This window comes from Mustela nivalis (genome assembly GCF_964662115.1).
Source record: "Mustela nivalis genome assembly, chromosome: 4".
Taxonomy (NCBI): Eukaryota; Metazoa; Chordata; class Mammalia; order Carnivora; family Mustelidae; genus Mustela; species Mustela nivalis.
The window spans coordinates 140,821,091-140,844,591 of NC_139023.1; the positions used below are offsets into that span (position 1 = coordinate 140,821,091).

General features: G+C 36.9%; 1 protein-coding gene across 2 annotated transcripts in view; it reads left to right on the forward strand.

Moving 5' to 3' along the window:
- Nucleotides 1-23,501, forward strand: part of LRBA (LPS responsive beige-like anchor protein) — a 730,800-nt gene that overhangs the window by 672,525 nt on the left and 34,774 nt on the right. Inside the window, exons 49-52 of one of the 2 annotated variants that reach the window (XM_082728100.1) lie at nt 4,947-5,036; nt 9,181-9,373; nt 14,173-14,235; nt 19,519-19,674. In XM_082728100.1, coding sequence (XP_082584226.1) covers nt 4,947-5,036; nt 9,181-9,373; nt 14,173-14,235; nt 19,519-19,674 — 502 coding nt within the window. The remainder of the gene's footprint in view (nt 1-4,946; nt 5,037-9,180; nt 9,374-14,172; nt 14,236-19,518; nt 19,675-23,501) is intronic. The other variant, XM_082728101.1, reaches the window with a different exon arrangement.

The window sequence follows — 23,501 nt, forward strand, 5'->3', positions numbered from 1 at the left end:
CCACATCGGGCTCTGCACTGGGCGTGGAACTTCCTTAAGATTCCCTCTCTCTCTCTCTCTCTCCCTCTCACTCTACCCCTCCCCCCTGCTCATGTTCTCTCTCTTTCTCTCTAAAATAAAAGGAAAAAAAAAAAAAAAAGAGGGGCACGTGGGTGCCTCAGTCAGTTGAGTGTCAGATTCTTGGTTTTGGCTCAGGTCATGATCTTGGGTGCCTGGAATTGAGCCCCAGATTGAGCTCCACCCTTAGCAGGGAGTCTACTTCTTTCCCTCTTCCTCCCCACTTCCCCAGCTCGTGCTCGCTTTCTCTCTCTATCTCTCTCTCTCTCCCATTCTCTCTATCTCAAATAAATGAATAAATCTTCAAGAAGACAAAGAGAGAACATTGGTATTTTTGAAAGTTGTCCTGCCATCAAATACTTTTCATTTCAAAACAGTGTAAAGTGTGAAGCAGGATATGTAGTATTAAGACCATTTACATTAAATTTGTATCTATAATTAAGATTTATGTGCAATAATTGTAATTATCCTTAGTTTTTCTCTAGTAGTTAATGTTACTTACCATTCTGTGTTTGGAATTCTAACCTTACAGCTTTCATATCACTCTATCCTGCTCCCTGACTCCTAACTCCTCCCTCCTCTGCTTTCTTCATTAGTTCCTTATAGGATATCTTAAATATGAGTGTTTCCCAAGGTTCAGTTCTAGGTCCTTTATTGCATGTGTCTCATGTATTTTCTTCCTGGAGCTTAACTGGTGCGTTTCAGACACTGTGCCAGAGCTCTAGGATTTCTCACAATTGTCTCAGGAGCTTCTAAGGAAGTTTAGTAAGGATGGCTTTGTCCACTTTTAAAGTAGATGGCCCTATACCTATGTTTTTGATATATTAGGGGTTTATATGATACTACATTTGAAAAAAGGAAGTCATTTCTGTTGCTTAAAAATACACACATATAGACAGGGAAAGAGAAGGATCTGAAACCATTGACAACATTAAGTTACACCTAAATCAATACTGATCTTTGATGTCAGAGCCAATCTTGTGATTTCTTTTGCTCATTGGATATCTCAGCATGGGTAGATGGCTATTACTGTCACTTCAGATTCCACATGTCACATAAAATATACTTCCTTATGGCACACTAGTTCTCCAACAGAAACTTACATTTCCATTCATTGCTTTACTACTCTCTAAGATATGCAAGTTCAAAAGAAAAAAGAATTGGTCTGTCTTTTCTTCATTCCTCAAAGTCATTGTTCTTCAAGACCTGCTGATTTTTCCTTAGTCCATAAATATTTATCCCTTTCTTACAAATACCACAGCTTCTGTAGGGATTAGGGTATATAGTCCCTTTTGTTTTGGACTGGTCTGTGGATCTCCAAAGAGATATTTTTGTCTCTGGGTGCTTGGCTCTGCAGTATATTTTGAAATCTAGAGCAAGATTTCAGTTTCTTTAATAATATGTTCATCATTTTCATTATTTACTCCTGAAACATTTCTTCCTTTCCTTCCCTATTTTAGCTGTGTTCGATGGGGATCATGCTTAGTGCCAAACCTAATAATAATGCAGCATTTTATTTAGTGCTTTGTACGTGTTAAGTACTATAGTTAAGTACTTTGTAGGTATTATTTAGTTTTCCAGATAATTCTGTGAACTAGGCATTATTAGTATCTATTTGGTAGATGACGAATAGAGGTTAAACTATTGCCCAAAATCACACAGCAGAAAAATAGCAATGACAATACTGTAGGCCATGTGTGCAAGTTTTCTCTTCCCTCCCCCTCTTCCTCATTTAAATAGAGGAAAAGACGTGGGGGCCGTTGGGCAGGGAGCACCAAAAGCAGCAGTAGAGGGTAAAGGTGCTGCCTTTGCCAACTGGTCTTATAAGAAATTTAAGGGGCGCCTGGGTGGCTCAGTGGGTTAAAGCCTCTGCCTTTGGCTCAGGTCATGATCTCAGGGTCCTGGGATCGAGCCCCGCATCAGGCTCTCTGCTCAACGGGAAGCCTGCTTCTTCCTCTCTCTCTGCCTGCTTCTCTGCCTACTTGTGATCTCTCTCAGATGAATAAATTTAAAAAAAAAAAGAAATTTAAGACTCATATTCATAAACTCAATCCATCAATTCATATATTCTATAATAGCAGTGCTCCCACCTTCTTTCTGACTATCTCTAGGCTTCAAGTTCTGCCACTGTGTGATATATTTTTTTTCTTCAAGATTATCCTGATGTTGATGATAAATTGATTTAGCCCCATCAAAAAAAAAAAAAAAAACACATTTTAGAAGTTCTGAAATGATCCTAGCCTGTATTCTTTGCTTCCTCTTGGCTCCTTTTCTTTTTCTAAAGTCTAGGACCAACCTTATCTCCTACTATATAAAACCAAAGTTACCTAGCTATGCTACTTTAATTGTGCCTGAACATGCTTGGTGGTGGTGGTGGTGGTGACGATGACAACGATGATGACAATGATAGAGATACCTTATTTATTCATTCATTCATTCAATTGTAGATTCATGCTTTTTTTTTTTAATTTATTTATTTGACAGACAGAGATCACAAGTAGGCAGAGAAGCAGGCAGAGAGGGAAGAGGAAACAGGCTCCCTGCTGAGCAGAGAGCCCAATGTGGGGCTCAATCCCAGGACCCTGGGACCATGACCTGAGCCGAAGGCAGAGGCTTTAACCCACTGAGCCATCCAGGCACCCCTCATGCTTTTTTTTGTGTGTGTGTGCTCAGTCTTATCCCCAGACTTTGGTATAGTATCTAACAGATAAGAAGAAGGATAGCTTCAGAGCATGAGCTCTAGAATCTTGCTTTATTAGGTGCAAATTTTGAGCTGCCATTTAATTACTATGTGACCTTGGGCAAGATATTTAAGTTCTTGGTGCATTATTTTCATTATAGATACAGATAGATATAATAAAGGGCTCACATCATATAGTTTATCTTTTGTAAAGATTTATTTATTTCTTTGAGAGAGAGTGTATATGCCCATGTCAGGTGGAGGAGCAGAGGAAGAGCAAGAGAAGCAGACTTCCCACTGAGCTCAGAGCCCCACACAGGGCTAAATCTCACAACCCTGAGATCACAACCAAAGCCAAAATCAAGAGTCAGATGCTTACCTGACTGAGCCACCCAGGGGCCTGGACTCACATATAGTTTAAAGATTAGTTGATATAAGTTAATAAAGCACTTCAAGAAGTTCTTGGTAAATAGTAAGTACTAAACAAATATTTGTTGTTATTATCAGCCGTTAATGAGTATATAATGAGTATATAATATATATAATGAGCCCTTAATGAGTATATGTTGACTGTATATTGAATGTCTAATCTACTAAGCACTTTGCTCTGTTTTTTACATGATTATCATTTAATTCTTAATAGAGCATGATGAGCTGGACGCTACTATTATCTGGATTTTTACAGGAGAGAAGATCGAAACTTAGAGTTGGTTATTAAGTAACTTGCCTAGATCATAATAGAGCTTGTAAGTGGTACACATTCAGGATTTGAACACGATCTGTTTGACTTCAAAACACATGCTGCTGCCATCATACCCCTCAGCTTTCACAGATGGGCTTTCCAATTTTTTTCTGCCTAAGCAAGTCATAGAGCATTCCTTAAACTTACTGGCCTGACTACATCAAACTGCTGTTTAACTTTCTGAGTACCTTTGTCCTGCTTCCCATATTGAGAATACAGTCAAGGGCAGGTTAACATTAAGACCTGATACCGCTATATGTACATAGTTGATGATTATTGAATGCATAAATGAATGAATCGCTGTCATTGTTTCTTACAAGGTTTATTCAAAAGGACTACTAGTGGTGTCTTCAACAAATAAAAAAAATTAATACTAGAAAATGATTATATTTCCTTACGATACATTAATTGCCTATAGTCCTGCAGAGCAGACAAAAATTAAGTATCTATTTTCTTAGGGATTAAAAAAATAACATGATGAACATATATTCTTTTATGAATTTGAGAGGTTTCCCTCATTCATTTAACCTGGAAGTTAGAATCCTGACTGTTGTGGGGGCTGAAATAGTCTTTCTATAGCTTTCCTTCCTTCTTTCTCCTCACATACTGTATTATTCATTCACCCAATTTAGATAGATCAGGTTCTTGCTCACATAGATTTTGTATTTTTAGTGAAAGAGAAAGGCATAAACAAGTAAAATAAAATAATTACAGACAGTGATAGCGTCTGGCATTTAGTAGTTTCCCATGATGAAGGAGTTCTTGGGAATTGGGAAGTGAGCATCTGTGCTAGGTACACAGGGAGACCCATGGTAAGAGAGTGCCTTGCAAAGGGTGCACGCACACAGCTTTCAAAAAGGGCATGCACATGTTTCTTATGTTTACTGAGTCCCTGGCTTAACTGTCTCATGCTTGGATGCAACATATGGCTTTTACTTTGTTGTTTCGCCACCTAGGTTCAAAGAGACTGTCAATAATAATGCTCTTCCTATGGCAAAAATAATAGCATCAAGCCATTTTCACAGGTGCTATGTTTCTTTTTTCCTCCTTTCTACTTCCCAGGGTGAAATGGGGCCTAGAATCAAAGCAGCAATAGGTTTTTCTCTATACCTGTAAAAGATTAGCTTTAGTCATCAGAGATGATGCAAGCAGGGGGCAAAAATGCAAGAAAACAGAGACGAAGCCAAAAAGGACAATTTCTGACTATAATAGCTGGTTTCTGTTTCATATCACAGAGCAAGATGAGAAGGTTTTGTAGCGTTTTATAGGAACAGCTTACACAGTACTAAAGGATGACCTCACCCTCAGTGCCCTTGCCAGGTGCTTAGACCCACTGTGAAAACATAAAGTTGATTTTCAACATGAAATAAACCAGAAGTATGGAATGACATTTTCAGGTGACAGTTGTGGTTCTACTGCCTATAATTAGCACCTCTTAACCCTCAAACTTGCCCATGCCTTTTTCAGGCTGTTGAAGCTCAAATTCGAAGTTTTGGACAGACACCTTCTCAACTGCTTATAGAGCCCCATCCTCCCAGAGGTTCTGCTATGCAAGTGGTAAGTGCTGCTTACACTCTTCTCATTTCTTGCCTCTCTGAGGCCATGCTCAGCATTCATGACCGTGTTTTGTTATACCTGAGATTCTCTACCACATCTGAGTCTGTTCTTTTTATGTGATGTATGTCAACCTGCTAACAATGGGAAATATTATTGCATGCTGTCCTGGAGTGTTTGGAAGGGTAAACATTGCTCCAGTGCTCTAGGATCTCAGCAGTTCATGTTCTGTGTTGCAGAGTTAAAAAGTCTATAACTGTCACATATCCTTGCCACAGGATAATGGCTCTGGACACAGGATGGATGAGTTTTCTAATTTGATCCTATGCATTTTAGATTAGTTTTGCTTGTGTTTGTTCTTTATGTCCCAACATGTTTTTCAGTTTGGCAGTTTTAAAGCTCATCCTAATGCGTAGGATATTGTTACTGAGGATAAAGGACCACAGCAAGAAGAAAAGATGGTTTGGTATACCTTACCACCCTAAACTTACTCCAGTGATTTTGATTGCTCACAATTTTGAGGGTTAGATGGGCATTTCTTCTGTTCTTCTCACTTTGGCTCCCTCACGCACTACTCTGGGGTGGGCTGAGGTGGCCAGACCTTCTTCCATGTGGTTTTTCATCATCAGGGAAGTTAGCTCAGGCTGCTTTCACAGTAGGAACAGCGTTCCAAGAGAACACTTCTGCAGGACTTCTTGAAACTTGCTCTTGAACTCACATAAATCACTTACTCCACGTTTTATTGGTCAAAGCAAGTCAAGAGGCCACCCCAGAATCAGGAGTTGGAGACTGTAGAATTTTGACCAATGTGGCAAGGAGACAGGAGTGAAGAGAGCAAGATATAGAGATGTGGCCCTTTTACCCCTGGCTCTCTGTTTCTTTTCTTCTTTCCCTTTCCATCTTGCCTTCATCTTTGTGTCTTTTTCCCTTTCACCCTCTTTGTCATCTTCTTTCTCCTTCCAAACCTTTTCCCCTTCTTGCTCTAGTTATATGAGTTGGCCATCACAGTAAACTACAAGCATTTTTAAAATTATTTACATTATGTTTTCCCCTAAGCATTTTTAAACAGGTGAGATCAGATTTAAGTGAACATAAAGGGTAACTTTAGTAAGCAGAAGATTGCATAAAAAGCAAACATTTAAGAAGAACAATGTAAAATAATGCCATCAAAATAATAAGAATGATTTATGCTTGTGGTTTGGAAATAGTTTTGGTAATATTTTGTCAGTGAGACTCAGGCTATTATGATGGTGGCACATGGACACTCACCTCCAGTGCTCCACTGACTTTTACCTGGTCAGACTTGGAGCAAGGAGGGAGCTCCTCCTGCCAAGGCTCTCTCCATGGCGAAAGAATCTATTGAGGCAGTTCAGCTGCCTAGGATAGGAAGACACATGCTCATATGAGGATGGGATACGGTCTTTCTCATTATCTTTATCCTCTGAATTGAATTCCTGAACTCCCTTATAGACTTGTGCAAATTGTGTTTTCATGTTACACATACGTGGGTGGGAAAGAAAGGTATGTTGGAGAGAAACCAGAGTTGTCAACAAGTGTACATTTAATCTGGGACAACGGGGTGAAATTTGGCTTGCGGTTTCCCCCTTTACCTCAGATGTGGCTCCCTGGGCACCCAGGACTAGAGGAAGGTTTGTATCTCTTAACCCCTGCTTTACCCATTGTCCAGCTCATCTATAGCTGTTGCTATCACTGTAGACTAGCCCAGTATGCTGCAATGTGCTTTCTCTTACATCTAGTGTTCCCTATCCCATACTTCTCAGCCAAGGATATGATGGAAATCCCAAGAGTTTCCCACTGCTTGCCTGCATTGGGAGCACTAGTCAAGACGGAGTATGTAGAAACAGGCTGGAGGGACACCTTGTTATAAAAATGCAGTAGACAGTTCTGGATATGATGTTTGCAGCTTTCTGTGGAAGTGGCTTGTCCTTGCCATGTGGCTAAGAGTTAGCCTACTAGAGTCACTATGTAAGCAAGACATTATTCCTACACATTAGAGATTTTTCTGTGTTTTTTTAAGGACATAAACATCGGAATTATTTAATTTTAATCTAATCGTATTTACAATAAGTCTGTTAAACTCAAAAATAAGTATCAACTTCCTTTCAGTGACACTTTATGATGTATGTTATATTTTCTTCGAGTTTATAAATTGATTTTAGTAAATGTTATTTTTTTTAACTACATAATTGAAAAATAAGGCTTGGTTCTCTGAAGCGATGTTCATTTCCTTTTCCCAGGACTTCTTCAAAACTAGCTTGTAGGCTATTCTGTGTGTTATTGCTCATTGTTTCTCATTTTTGCCCAATTCCACAGAGTTCCTTAAAAACTGTATAAAAGGTTCTTTGTATAACAAAAATTACTAATTGATATAGAGGTTTTAAAAATCAAAGGTCCAAATGCTTATTGTTTTTACTATCATTCAGATGAGTCCTCTACCCACCCCACCCCCTGCCACATCAACCATCAGTGCACCCCACCCCACCACACACACACACACAAACATAGCAGAAATTAAAGCCACCTCGTGCTGCGTTAAGTGCATGAGCCATAATATACACCAGGTGTAGTAATTAGCAGGCACACGAAGGCTGCCTATTTGTCTGGTTTTGCTGCTGTTGCTGTATCCCCCTGTGTTTTCACACCATCAGATAGTTGGATTTAATTGAGGCCACATCAGATGAGGCATTACTGACACCTTTAATTGAATGAGCATCCAGGGAGGATTAACTCATAATATTGATTGGCTTTTAGCCACTTGCTCAGAAGGGTGTCTGGGTAGCTTATTAGTTGCCTTTATTTACACCTTTATGCAAAGAGTGCAAATAGGAATTCTTAGTGCAATATGTTTTTCTAAGTACTCTTAATAACTTTTTTAAAAGGACTGATAATAAAAATGCAAATGTATTTAATTTTTTATTAGCAATTCTGAATAAATACGTGTTAAATATATGTGCCTACACATTTACATATACCTGGTGTTTTGAAATATGGCAGTAGGAAAGCAGCCAGAAGCACTTCATCAAAGTGTTTCAATTGTGAATGATACTAATCAGCTATTAGAAAATAGACATGGTAGAAGAGGATTGCTGGAAATGCACAGTGCAATTACTGTGTGATAGCATACTACCGCAACATATAAATAAAGCCGGTAAATCACAGTGGTGTTATATATGTCTTGGATTATGACATATGAGTTGTAGGAATGTTCTAAATCCTTAGTAGTCCTCGAGATTTATTTTGTGCTAGTTATTAGAACAGACAGTGTTTTTTGTTTAACATTTTCAATTACTTGCTGCTTTTGAAAGGAGAAATCTAACGTCTTAGGCTTTACTTTTAGATTTTTTGTTTTTTTGTTTTTTTGTTTTACCGAGAGAGAGGAGGGGCATCTAGGTATTTCTCTTTATCCTTCACTATAGCAGAAATGAGCAGCATTTGCATTATAATAGGGCAGTGTTTATGACTTGGTACACTATATAAATATATTGTTTTTACAAGTACATTTAATTATGTGTTGCTTTGAAACACCTTTATAATTAAGTTTGTATATTATGTCTGTAAGTTATTTCTCGACTGTAATAATACATACATGCTGTATAACTATTGTTTATAAGTATGTTTGTTTATCTCTTTATTATCTCTTTATTTAATTGTCAAAATCTTCATGCTAACTAAGCACAACTTTTGATGATCTTTGGAAGTTACCCTGTCTTGCTTTTGTACCTATTGCCTATCCTCATTCTCTCTTTTTTTTTTTTGTACTTGACATATATTAGCAATTGGAATGGTTTAATGCAATCTCCAATACTTTGCCTACCTAGAATCCAAATCACATCATTTCTTTAGTCCTTCATGGTAGTGGGGTGGGGAAGGGAGCTAATCTACGGATTTTTTAAATGTTTTGTTAATGTTATCCTACTTCAGTCACCAAAACATTCAACTAAAGACATACAGGAAAAACAAGCCAGTCCTAATTGCTGTTTCTATAAACCTTTCTGCTCACCACACTCCCAGTTGCAACTTGTGTTAACATAGTCTTTCCTCTTCTTTTCCTGCACCCTCTCTCTTTCTTGTCTTCCGTTGTCTTTTCCTTCTTGTATATTTGGGTCTTGTCATGCCCACTCAACAGTATCTCCTCCTGCAGAGTCCATTGATGTTCACAGACCAAGCCCAGCAGGATGTTATCATGGTCCTAAAGTTTCCCTCCAACTCCCCTGTCACTCATGTGGCAGCTAACACCCAGCCTGGCTTGGCAACTCCTGCTGTGATCACAGTCACTGCTAACAGGCTCTTTGCCGTGAACAAGTGGCACAACCTTCCTGGTAAGTAAAAAGCTATCATCCTGCTGCATAGTACCTGCCGAACATTGTAGAAAGATACTGTAATATCCACTTCAGTATGTTATGTCTCAGCATTGAAGCTTTTTGATTTCAAGCATTAATCTGAATCAAAATCTCTAATAGCTTGAAAGGCTTAAAGAAGTCCCCTCTGAGGCATAGGATACAAATGTTAAAACATAAACTATTCTTTGGCATCTGGTGGTTTGTCTTTATTCCTTTTAGATAAATATTATTTCTCTATCTTAATATAATTATATTCCTTATTGTGTCCATAAATAGTATATATTTATTTATCTTATGGCCTCCTTTTTTCCACTTATCATGTACTCATCACTTTTGATTGTCTACTTAGGTGCCTTTTTGCAGATGACGTCATAGTATTTGTCATGGATAATAGAAAAAAGAACATGTAAATTACACACCCAAAATACTACATACCTATAAGTACATTCTATTTTTCCATTAAGTGTTAGGGTAACCAATGGCCCGATATTGAAATAACCATTAGAATCATAAACCAAAGTTTGAGGAGACCAGAGAGTTCATCTACTCCAGCCCCACGTTTTACCAGTGAAGATACTGAGCCCCATGGATCTTGCCTTGTTTAGTATCACATATGGCCAGTCAGTGGCAGAGCCAGGTTTGAACCCAAGTCTTCTGACTTTAATTTTATGATCACCCTGCTATGATTTATTGCCTCTCATTAGAACAGGAATGTTGAGATCTGGATCTAGCACTGTTCTTTTTGGCCACTACTTGGAAATTCTGTTTTTAAGAAGGAAAATCTTTTAAAGTCCTGAGGATTATAGGCTTTTTTCCAAGCCATTGTTTTAGGTAGGAAATTTTAGAAGATAGATTTTAATAGTCTGATAACTTGTCATTAAATCTGTAAAGTGTGCATAAAGTACTGCTCATTATAAAACCTGAACTGGTTGCAAAAAATATAAGTTCAACAGGGCCTAAGCTCTTCGAATGGAACAGAATTGAATTGACATTCACGCAGAAACTTGGTGCACTGACTGTTCAGTAAAGTTACCCATCATGAAGAATCTGTGGTTGGTATCAGAATTTATTAAATAAGGCCACTTTCCTGGCTATTAGAAAGGAAATGAATGCCCATATTTGATTAGAGAATAGATTTCAGAAAAAATAGAGAAGGTAGAAATCGAGGCAGGTATATCTTATCTTTATTTTTAGGTCCTTTTATTCCTTTTTCTTCCAGTGAACTTATCTTACAGTGGTAAATGTGCATACAGATGACATATTTTGGGACTAAAGATTATCATTTTTTGGATTCTCTAGTACCACATGTTAGAGGAAGAGCATGCTGCTGGTGTATTCTATCAAATACACCAGAGGACTTACCTTGTCAGTATACACTTACTCTCGGAGCTGTGCAGAAGCCCTGGTGTGTGGCAGCATCAGGGCCAACACAAAGGATGCCTATCCTGGGGGCTGTTTGTGGCCACTCTGATGCCAGTTCAAACAGAGTGACACCATGTGTAAGGAGAAACAAACCTTTTCAGCTGGTGGAAAGCCCTGGCTACTCTCTGCCACAGTCTTTCCTTTAGTCTCACCAAGGGCAAGCTCAGCAGGAATGGAGCAGACACCACCCAAGGGCTACTTGCCAGGCCTCCAGCCGATCCTCTGAGGGTACTGATGACGAGCTCCTGGCATGCCCATCGCCAGCAAGCCCATTTCCCTGACTGGAAAACTTGCTTCTCTTAGTACTCAGTTGTCGGGTGTTCTTTTCCCTGCTTCCAATTTTTCCATAGATACGTAAAGTACCTCAGGGGCAGCATCCCTCTGCCGGACTAGCACTCACTGTACACCAGCAGTCTGCAGCCCAAGCTTACCGCTCTGTGAGAGGAAAGCTTGGAGGACTGCATGTTTTCCCAGTTCTTTGCCTGTTTTTCTCCCCAGTGAGCCTTCTTTGTGTCGGTGCTACTGAGGATGAAACCTCTCCATGAATGTCTAAGATTCATCATTGCTGATCTGTCAGGGGGGAATGTCGAATCCAATTTTAGGCAAGCAGGCTTGAGTGAAAGAATCCAGACAGACCCAGAGAGCTCCCCGCCTCAAAATACCCATAGATTCTAATTAACCAATGGGCTACTTACAGTGAGGCACAGTTCCCAAAGAGAGGAAGATTCCGTATGTTGCCGAATCCCCTCAACTTTCTCCCTTTAAAAGCAGCTCCCACCCACTACCTCTTTGCAGACAGTCTCTCCTCTGCTCTCCTACCCTCCACTGCCCTCCAGCATATTCAATAAACTTCTCCTTTGTTCTGCCTCAGGTGAATTCTTTCACCTCCCATGCCTTTGGCTTCCACTCTGTGGATAGTCATCCCCCATTTGGGGACCCCTACAATTGAGAGACACCCATTTAGACACAACTTGTACCTTGTGTTTTGTTCCCACACTCTGGCTCTGCAGTATGACACAGCAATTCCTCACCAGATAAATACATATGGGAATACACAGGTAGTTATCCTTCTACAGTGTGATCTCCAATTCTGAGATTATACCTACACCTAAAATATTAAGCATCCATTTTATTAAATCTGTGTCCCATTTTAAGTATGTTTATATAAATCTGATCTTTCATCCTATCTTGTTCTATCTTTCCCTTGCCTTAATATGCCTTGATTTAAAACAAATGTCAGGAACAAAAATGTCAAAAATCCCTAACAGTCTTTCTACAGTGAATATCAAATTCGTGTTATGCTACTTTTTTAAAAAAATTAGATTCTGGTCCTTTACTAAGAAACTATGATTTCTGTAGTTTGTTCATTAGACAGCTAGCTCCTGTCATTTCTTTCAACCGTTTCTGAGACCCGATTTTTTAAAAAAAGGGGAAAAAAAAAAGCTTTATTTTTCCTTCTCCTTCACAGGACTTTACAGGGCCTGTGAACAAAATAACAGAATAGCAGCTAATGTTATAGAGCATTTTCTAGGTTCTAAATACTGTTTTAATCACTTTTCATGTATTAACTCACTGAATTTCCTTAACAGTCTTAGGATGTAGGTTATATATTTAGGTTGAACCATTTGAAATCGCCTCTTTTTAGTGAAAATGTCAGGTATTATTAATTCCATATTGTTCAGTCTAACCCATTTTACTGATCAAGAAACTGAAACACAGAGTCTACCTAACTTGCCCAAGGTCACACGGGCAGTCAGCATTGTAGCAGTCAGCAGCACTGGAATTTGAGGCATGGCCAAAGAAAGTTATCCTCCTAAATTTCACTGACACTGTGTCTTTCATGTCTCTGCGATCCCAGATTCTAAGAGAAGTAGAGAAAAATTATCAAGGTGTTAATGTTGATCAACACTGGTATTACTAGAAGTAAAGGGCACTGTTGGGTGATTTAGAGGCTCTGGTGCATTCTCCCTGAACATTCCCTGTATGTGTCCTGTGAGTTCTTTGCTGGCAGAGCCGGTGATCAGCAGAATCTACCTTCGGTAAAACGGACTGTTATATAGTATCCTTTCTTCAGCTACTTTAATTTCTTATACATACTCAACTATAATTTTTAGTGCTAACATTGTACTTGCACAGGTATTTTATCAGTATTAATGATCTTTGAAACCACCTTGAAAAGTTGGTATTTGCTAATGGGGAAATGATGACATAATAAGTTTTAAAAATAATCTAATGAAGTCATTGGAATGTACCCCATTTTTCTTTTCAGCTCCTCAAGGACAGTCTGAAAGATTTCCTAAAATATGACAGTATTAAGCAGAGTTCTGATACCAACTAAGCAGTAGTTTAAATGCTGATGAGTCTATAAAAGGGAGATACTGACCAGAGTGAATGGCTGAGTCATTCAGGGAAAATAATTTGGGAAAGGGCCAGAGTTTAACTGTCAGAATCACAAAGCTGAAAAGATCTTCTCCAAACCCTTAATTTTGGGGTTTATGCTTGCCTAAGTCTGCGTAAGCAGCAGGCAGTGGCTTCTGCTCCCTAACTCTCTTCCTCTTTACCCTAGGTCCTTCTACCTTTCACAAGGAAACTGCCCTCTGAATCTCTTTTCAATAACAAAATAAGTATGCAAGAATCTTTAGAACCATTTTGAGAATTGAACGAACTGTTCTTAGTATGGATTGATTTTTCTTTTTCATTTGCTTCTCAGAGTATTTTTAAATTGAAACCATGGAAATATTAAATATTAATAAAACTTTTCTTAAAAACCTCAATCCAATCTTGAGGAAAACATTTCAGCCAAATGCACTTAACTAAAACATTTATCTGCGGATAGCTTTCTTTATTTTTATTCAAACTTTCAATTGATTGGTTTTAAGTGATGGATGAAACATTAAATGTTCCCTGACTTAGAGCTTTCCCTTTCTCCATCATAAATTGACGTTTTTGTGGATCCTTTGTGCTGCAGCATTCAAAACTGCCTTTTTAAGAAGTAACAAAAAAACAGTATTTGCTACAGTCAGCAGATGGTTGTCACATTTTGTTTTCAGCGCGCTTTACCACTTAATTTTGTTTTGTTGCAGCATCAGAGGTTGCCAGTCAAGCATCTGCTATAGCTTATGGCCCAGGACTGGAGCCACTGCTGATGGCACATGTTCAGAACAGCACTAATCTAAAATAAATGTTTCATAAGCTAGCCATAAAAGCACCTGGATTTTTTTTTCTTTAAATTTCACAAAAGTGATTGAGAGGTTTGGAGGTTGGAAGCAATTCTATGTAAGACTTGACTTAAGCATTTTTATATAGTTTAGTATATGAAAAATAATGCTTTTTTTTTTATCTTTTGTGAATTCCAGCTCATCAAGGTGCAGTACAAGACCAGCCATACCAGCTGCCAGTGGAAATCGATCCTCTCATAGGTCTGTCACTTCTTTCTCTCTTTGCGATTCATTAAGCTCTGTATGGTGGCCCTGAAGTGTAGATTACAGTTGTTTTTCACTTGCTGGTTGCTGGGAATGGAATTTTCCTGATAAACCATTTGCATGCAAATTGGAATGCAATGAGCTGTGGCTATGCTGGTATTTCATCAACTCCCCCTCGTTGGTTTGCCTAATTTGAACAGGCCTAGGACGCGTGTCACTGAAAATTAATATGGATGCTGTAATAATGTGTGATTGAGAATGCGCATGAAGTACTGTCAGGATAATATTGGATCTTTTCATCACTCAGACTTGTTGATGAGCAGGAGCGAAGCACGTTATGATGAATTGGTGCACCGGTAATGTGATGGAGCTCCTTTGCTAGGGAAATTTTCATAATAACAGTGGGGTTCTTAGCAGCACTGTGTTGTGAAAAATAAAACTGTGGTGCCAGGGTTTCATCATTAAAGGAGATCAATCCTTTCTTCCTGGACCCTCTGTTCAGTCTGAGGGGATTAATGTGCAATTGCAGAGCAGTTTCGAAGTTGAAATATATTGCCCAGCCAATGGCAGTGTTAAGATATTTGTATTCATTTTCCTGTGGTCCTACAGCCCAATAAATTGCCATTGGAGGTTAAATTTGTTCAAGGGGGAAAAAAGGAAAAGGGAGGAGACCAGGAAGGGCCTTTGGGATGAAATGAGCATCCCTGGCAGATGACTTCGAATACTTAATTGCTTCTGTGCTTTTTGAGTCAGTTAGTTGAAATCTCTAGTTTAACATTTTTCATCTCATGGGTGGGGGATTTCGGATGTGGCTTCACTGAGAATGTTACTGATATGAACATACTAACATTTCTTGTTTTTAAAGATGCTATTCAGTAACTTTTAGAATAAAAAAACTTAATTGCCTAGTTGTAGGGGTATGCTACCGATTTGGATGTTTAGCTTGTAATTTTGTTAAATTTCCTGGGCACATAAGTTTGTTAAAAATTTTTAAGTTTTTAAATAAAGCAGATGAGTGAGCTGACTTATTTTAAAATCCAGGGTGTTCCCTATGTGTGGGTCACCTTTTTTGTCTTTAAAACCCTTATTTCAATAGAAAGCTAAGTGACTACCATTTGCAAATGAATTAAAATAACTCACTAAAAGCTCAAAACTGATTCATTTATCAGTCCCCAACATATAAGCTGAAATCTAAGAAGGAATTATCCACCGCAAGGATAAATACTACTCTGATTCCTAAATCATCTTTTGCTTTGAGTACTTATGATTTGCCATATGTTAAAAAATAAAGTGATCACTTGGGTAAAGTTTTAAAAGTCAGGAAAATAAAGTCCACTTGATAGGTCCTTTAAAAACATTATTTATGAAGTATAAATCAGCATTTACCATAAAACTTTACAACGAATATCCTATAGTCAAGTCTAATTAAATGATTGAGCAAACTGTCACCCTTCACGACGATCAGGCATGGGTAAACTTTTTTGGTAAAGGGCCAGATAGTAAGTACTTTAGGCTTTGTAGACCATAAGGTCTCAGACACAACCCCTTAGCTCTGTTATAGCACAAAAGCAGCCATAGACAATATATAAACAAATGAGTATTGCTATGTTCCAGTAAAAGTTTATACACAAAACCAGACCCAGGCCATAGTTTTCTTCCCTAGTCTACATTACTGGTCACTGGACCATTCACTCCTTTATCCCCTAAAATACTGTTTAAAACCATGTTACCTTGGGGCACCTAGGTGGGTCAGTGGGTTAAAGCCTCTGCCTTGGCTCAGGTCATAATCCCAGGGTCCTGGAATGGAGCCCTGCATAGGGCTCTCTGCTCAGCAGGGAACCTGCTTCCCCCTCTCTCTCTGCCTGCCTCTCTGCCTACTTATGATCTCTGTCTGTCAAATAAATAAATAAATAAATAAAATCTTAAAATAAAATAAAATAAAATAAAACCATGTACCTTCTCACATATGTGTAATATAGCATCTGAAAGTTTTCACCACAAGTTTATATAGTTGCAAAGGTTATTTTTGCATAACGTGTGCAACTTTAAATATATCCGATGGAATTTAAATATCAAAGTGAATTGATAGTCACCACTTTCTGTTTTTAAAAAAATGTACAAACAAGCTCTTTATGGTTGAAAATTTTGTATTATTCCTTTTTTCATCTTAAATTTATATTTTTATCCTTCCCCTACACAATTTTGTTTTAACTTTTCAAAACTGATTACCCTATTTTACTTTTCAGCAATAAAAATATGTGGAAAATTAAACATAGGTCTGTAAATTTAAATGTTAAAATTTCCTATGACCATAAGACTCAGTTTTTCTAAAAACTAATCTGCACTGAGTTATCATTACAAATATTATGAATACCCACTTATTAAAATTATAAATTTTAATAGATATTATTAAAAAACAAACATTTATTGGAAATACATCTTTAATGAAATGGATAGGGCTTCCACTTCCTCCCATCTTTGCTCAAATATTCATGAATGAGCACTATTTGTTGCTGAATGAGACGGAATTCCTCAATGGTTCTATCCTGTCTTTTTTTTTTTAAGCTGGTGGAAGCTCTGAGGAAAGTTACTTACATAAGAAAATAGATGGCAAAGGAAAGAATTTTGTTTTAACAATGTCAAATCTTTGAACTCTTTCCAAATTATGTGACAAAATTTATATAGTAATCTATTATTAAGAATTATTTTCATGGTCTATCATTAAATGATCATTTTAACTATCTATCATTGAAATTTATTTTTAATGATCAATTGAAATTATGATGCGATCCTCCTACCATTTTATTGAAAGCAATGAATTAGAAACCACCTGCCCTGCAGAATGATTTGATACCTTGGCATTCACTTTTCAGTCTCACATCAGTATTTTGAATTGTCCCTTTATTTGCATCTCAAGAGATTTTTATACCCTGAGATAAAGTACCATAGTAAGATTCTGGACAGGAAGGAAACATGCCTTTATTTCATTTAGTGGAAGAAGAGTCTGTAAAAAGAGATGTGAGGAAGGAAAACTCAGAGAGTTCTCGGGCAAATCCGATTCAGAGAAGAGAACATACAAAAGTTGAGGAACTAGAAATTGATTCCCTTAAAACCATCTGTGCCTGTTTATCCCTTGGGAAATCTTATACATACCTCCTGCCAGGGGTATGCATGCCCCAGTTTGAAGACTGCTTATCTAGACAAATATACCTAATTTTCATTAAATAAAAATACCTTCAGTACTGAATCTCCAGAGACAACAAGATAAAGGAAAGGCAGTTGTGAGGTAGATAGGTTATATAGATTGGATGGTTGGACGGATGGATGGATGGGGGAGAGTTGCAATATTAAATTACAGGTAAGCATTTACTTAGAAAATAGTTCATCTGAGTGCTGAAAGAGCATCAGCCTTTACCTATTGGAGAGAGGGGGGTACATTGTGGTTACTCAATTCAAAATTATGCATGTGCCCAGATTGATGAAACGAGGTCCTCCTAAGAGACCATACCCCCCAAAAAAAGAAAAGGTCGAAGACCAGTGAAGGTTTATATCATAGAAACAAAAGTCATATAAATAATAACAAAAATAACCATTTTTAGTTTTCATATGGAATGAAGTACTGTAGTGACCAGTATAGAAAGTACTACACACCTTGTCTTTAATTGCTAGATTTCTTGGAATAAAAGATCTAAATTGTACCACACAGCTTCACTGCAGTAGGATACTAATATCTCTCTTTGATGCACTATGGTCCCCATAAAAGCTTTTTTCATTTGCCATCAGCTTCCCTTTGTGTGGGAAGGAGATAACAGGGGAGTGATCACCAAACAGAATTCTATCCTTTTGTACTACTGCTGTCACTTTCTAGTTCATTAATCCCCCAAAAGTATACGAAGCTTATTATCAAATAGTTATCTAACAATCTTACACAGTTAACTTGTATAGACAGATGCTAGCAGAATCTTGCCATGTGTCTATGTATACATTTGCCATGTCGTGTTTGCCATGAGAGCAGGGAAGTTTATTTTTGTGTCCCCCAGTGATTCCCAGTACAGCACTGGAAAGTATTTTGAACACTTTTTTTCTTCTGCATTACTTTTTGAGCCTTCTCTTAGGTTGATCACATTAACTTAGTTATGATGTAAAATGAATATTTTTCTATTTTTTATTTTTATCAATAATGCATTTATATAAAAAAAATGAATAATGCATTTATAGGTTGAGGTTAAAAAAAAAAAAGCCCTGAATACCATGATGCAAAGAATGTAATGATCAGATGCAAAAATTTATTTGTTTTTATTTCTGATACAGTCAAGTTCCTTTGTTACTATAAGAACCATCTTTTGTATCAGAAAGTTGGTGGTGAAATAGCTCTTAGGTCACTAGAAAGAAAGCTTTCTCTTTGGTTGGCCTCATGGTTCCGAAAAAGGCATCTCAGTGAAAATTCCTTTTCTGATAATGACACTTGATAGTATATTTCTAAAGGATTATTACTCTTCCTATGTGCTTGATGTCGCTCTGTGTCTGACCTTCTGTCTTGTGACAAACCCCATATCAGGTGCTCTGTAGGGCTTTGAAAACACACTGCCAGGCTGTCTTGTTTTATTGCTTACATAAGAGTAAGAAAGTGGCAGTGTGCTGTGCGTTGACTTTTTCAATTACGAGTATCTTTAATAAATATTCATTCTACCCTTTCCCTACATGCAAGTGCAGGTGTAAACAGGGAAATGGGAGTTCACATCTAGTCAAATTAAAGACCTGTTAAAGCCAAAGTACTCCAAGATGCTACAATATTTCAAATATATGACATTTAAATTCTAATATCTCTTTCCTGTGACAAAAAGTTAAAGGTAATAGATTGTCACAACAGGAATCTATTCTCATGGCAATGGGTGTAATGAGATTGTCAGAAATACAAACCTACCTGTGGTGCAGTCTGGAGACTGTAATCTAGTTTGGTCCTGCCAAGAGCTAGAAAGCATGTTCTGAGAATTGTGTACTATTTTGAAACTGTAGTATGTTATTATTTTTCCCTCTAGGCAAAATTTCTCATGAGATGTTGAATTTAGCTACCTACATTCTCCCAACAACTGGATATATTTTCCTGTTTGGTTTTTCAAATACTATTATGTTCAAATTTTAAAATTAAAGATCAAATATTCTTATCCCGGAATGTGTTGCATCTGCCCCTCACTCCCCACCACCCCCCCATTACAAACTATAGGATTTTTGTACATATGTGGGTTTAGCAGGATTTCTGTTCTGCTTCTGTTCTCACAGCCAGCAATACAGGAATGCACAGGAGGCAAATCACTGACCTTTTAGACCAAAGTATTCAAGTCCATTCCCAGTGCTTTGTCATCACTTCGGACAACCGCTATATTCTCATCTGTGGCTTCTGGGATAAGAGTTTCCGAGTCTACTCTACTGACACAGGTAACTTACTTTCTTCAGTGAACTAAGGTTAACTACAAGTAGCACTGAGAGGCTTAGAATGATCTCTCATCTTCCTTTCAGTAATTACAAAGTTGTAAAATGTATAACATAGAGACACTGTTTTTCCCTTTTAAGTAAAAATCTATTACATAGCTCACTATGAAGTTAATTTCAGCATGTTTTTAAGAGGCAGTTTTTTATAGGAGTTGTGTCTCCCAAGCCTCATGCTCAGAGAATGAATGATTCTTTTGCAATCATATCCAGGTATGTAAATGCCATACACACGTGTACATGCATAATAATACAGCAGATGCCCATGCATACTGATGTATTTTCCCACAGTTTTTCCTTCCTGGAAATTGTCGTTAAGTGTATTTCTTAGTAGTAGATACCTTCCCTCCACTCAGTTCTGCTAGTCCCTTGCTGAAAGCTACACCATCATGAAGGAAAGTAGCTGACTGCTGATTTTATATGTGACAGGAGCTCTTGTTAGAATATAAAATTTTAAGTCCATATAGTCATTTGCATGCATCTCCCTAAGGGACAAACCAAGATCAACTCACTATTAAGATGGAAGAGCCAATCTAGTAAAATATTTCTAAGTTTTTGTATATAAGATATTGAGAAAAGTTGAAAAGTTTAAGGAAGTCTCTCTAAAGTATTTTAGAAGCTGTTAGAGGAAGAAATCAACTTGTGATAAATAGGTAGTTGAACATTTGAAAGAATTAATATTAGATATTAACATATCAGAACTTGATAATACTGTGGAAGCAGATTATTTCAACTAAAGCTAAGATCTACAAATATCTTGCTTAAATATGTTAGGAATAGGAAATTATTTTTAATTCAAACTTCTAGTTTAATGTTTTAGAGTAAATCATTTTTCAGTCTTGCTAATAATCTTTATAGAATGCATGAATCCTTGCTTCTGCCTTAATAAGTATAATATATTGAAAAATTAATTGTTTATTATTCAAGGACTTTGTCCTTAAGCTGATAGTATTTAATACAGCCATGAGAAAGTAGCGAAAAATAGTCAAATATGTACTGTTCATATAGAACCCTAGAAGTCGTTTATGCCATGACCTCCTTTTTTTTTTTTTTAATGGAATCAGTGATCTAGTTTTCTTATAATTTGTATCCTACCTTCTGTAGGCTCAGAAAGAAAATCATTATTCAAGTCTTTCTCATTAAGTAGTACTTACTGCATGTTTGGGTCTATGAGGTTGATTGCTACTGAGCCTAAAACTCCTCTAGAATTCTTTAAAAATGCCATGGGAATTGATGTGTTCCTAAAATTTATTATTATTATTACAACAAATTTTGTCTGATTTAATAATTAAATTTAAAATTTAACCTCTTCTTTCACTATTTTGATAGCTTAAAATCATTTAACCTTAAATTGTGCTCCCTTTTGTAAAACATTCAGACTAAAATTGCTACGTTCCTCTACAGAACTTTCTTAAACATTCTCTTAGATTGCTTATGGTTTTTTACACATTTAAAAAATTATTTTATAATTTACATACAATAAAATTAATTCTTTTTGGGTTAAAGGCCTGTAGGCTTGGGCAGCGTGCAGAATTACATAACTAAGACAATAAAGATGCAGAGCAATTCTGTCATCCCTCAAATTCCCTGTACTGTCCTTTTATAGTCTCCCTTTTCCCCCACCTCAGCCTTGCACTACAGAACTATTCTTCATATCTATAATTTTGCATCTTCTAGAATGTTATGTAAGTGGAATCATATATTATGTCAATCTTTAGTTTTGACATTTGAGGATTTTTGAGCTTGCTGACATTCCATGTCATTTTTAAAAAGCACTGAATATTAATATTTGTAGAGTTAACCTCACCGTTATGTAATACTAATAATTAAAATAACACTGTCACACACCGTTCTTCAGAATTTACAGAGTTCTTTCATATGCATGATATTGTTTCAGCCTCATAGCAGTCCTGTGAGATAGATAGAACAGGTATCTTTATCCCCATTTTTCAGATGATGAAGCTGAGGTTTAGAAAAGTTTATAACATGTTGAAATTCGTATAGACAGTGGTGATTGAACTGGGCTTTGGAGACAGCTCTTCTGACTTCAAATGTAGCATTCTTTGTGATTCCACCATATTATCTTATATAGGTGTACCTATCAGTATTGGTTAATTTGGGGGAAAATGTTATAATTTACAACACTAAGTTCCTAGCATATCTTCCATGTTACATTAGACTTGATAAGCTAAATAACATTCCAGACTTGATAAACTGGATATCATTCCTAACCAACTCTTTCCAAAAGCCTTCCACTTTACTGTTTGTTTGTTTTTTTAAATATGTGAGTGTGTGTGTATATGTAAAACATTTTTGTAAGCAGTAGCCTTATTTTAAACTTCATTTCAGTGGGACTTAGCTTGTACAGTATTTATACCTGCCAGAAAAGTTATGAAAAAAATCCTGAAATGATAGTCCTAGTATCTTAATATCTTATATACAAACTCTGATGGTAGTTTTATTTAAAATAATTTCAGTTAGGGTAAATATGTGTTTGTGCTTTTTGACAACAGGAATATTAAATATTTTCTCCTTAAAGTTTGTCAAAGAAGCAAGAGGAAAATTGTATGATCAGTAATATATAATAGCAAAGCTATCACAAGTGTTGAATTCAATTATATTTTAGCACATAAGGCCCCTCCCCCCGCCAAAAAAAATCCTTCTCTTATTAGATTTGGGGGAAGGTGGGGTGGGGGAGAGAAACATGGTTGTAACGGAAAATTCTTTAAACATAAATCATGTTTTCGGGACACAACCAGAACAGCAGAGGCAACAATAAAACCTTCCCTCAGCAGTGGGAATTATTTTCAGGCCACATTTTAGATTCAGTGGTGTAGAGTCCTGAGCTTGAATTTTTTTTTATTTGTAGCACAGCTGTCAAATAAAACATTAACTAGAAAATTTGTTCTGTCAAAAAAGGGATATTCTAGTGCTTGTGGTAATATTTGATATTAGTGTGTGGAGAGGTGGACTGGTATTAAAGGAAACAAAAAATAAAGGTTGAGGAACACTTATGAGATTATCAGAAAATAATTTACCAAAAAAGAGCAGCAGGTATTTATATGCTGTGATTTATTTAGGAGGAGTGAACCTCAACCCCATAGCAATAACAAAGACTGCGGAGGAAGGCTGCCAGAACAGGAAAAAGTAAACTTGAAAAAATAATGCTTTCCAGAGTTGAGTCCAAAGTATAAAGTGTAGAAAATATTTAATTTGTATTAAAATATGAAATATTTTAAATGTAAATATCACTCCCTCATTTCATTCTTCCTTGATGCCCAATCTAAATTCATTCTACATTATTCTCACTGATCCTACCTTGTCTTTTCCTTTTTTAATACTTAACGCTATTCATAATTACATATGCTTTTATTTGTTTAAAGTCTCTTTGCCCCACTAGACATTAAATATTCTGAGGGCTGGGATCATGTCTATTTACCACCAATGTGCATGTAAGAGGGCCTGATGCTTGGCACTTAGTAGGTGTGCAATAAATGTTGAATAGGAAATAATTGTGATAACTTTGGGGGGGGATTAAAACACTAGGAAATTTTAATGAAAAGAAATCACAGTGACTGAGTATACATTTTTCTAACACTGATATTATAGATACAGGGCTATGACTTAACTGAGAAGTAACAAAGGAATCTTGGAAAGTTCTGTCACTATAGTTAATTCATCCCATTTTTACAATTAAATCTTTCCACTTTGTCCTCACTGAGGTGGAAATTAGGTAAGTTACCAAGTGAAGAGCTGCTCCTTTGCAAGCCTCCTCG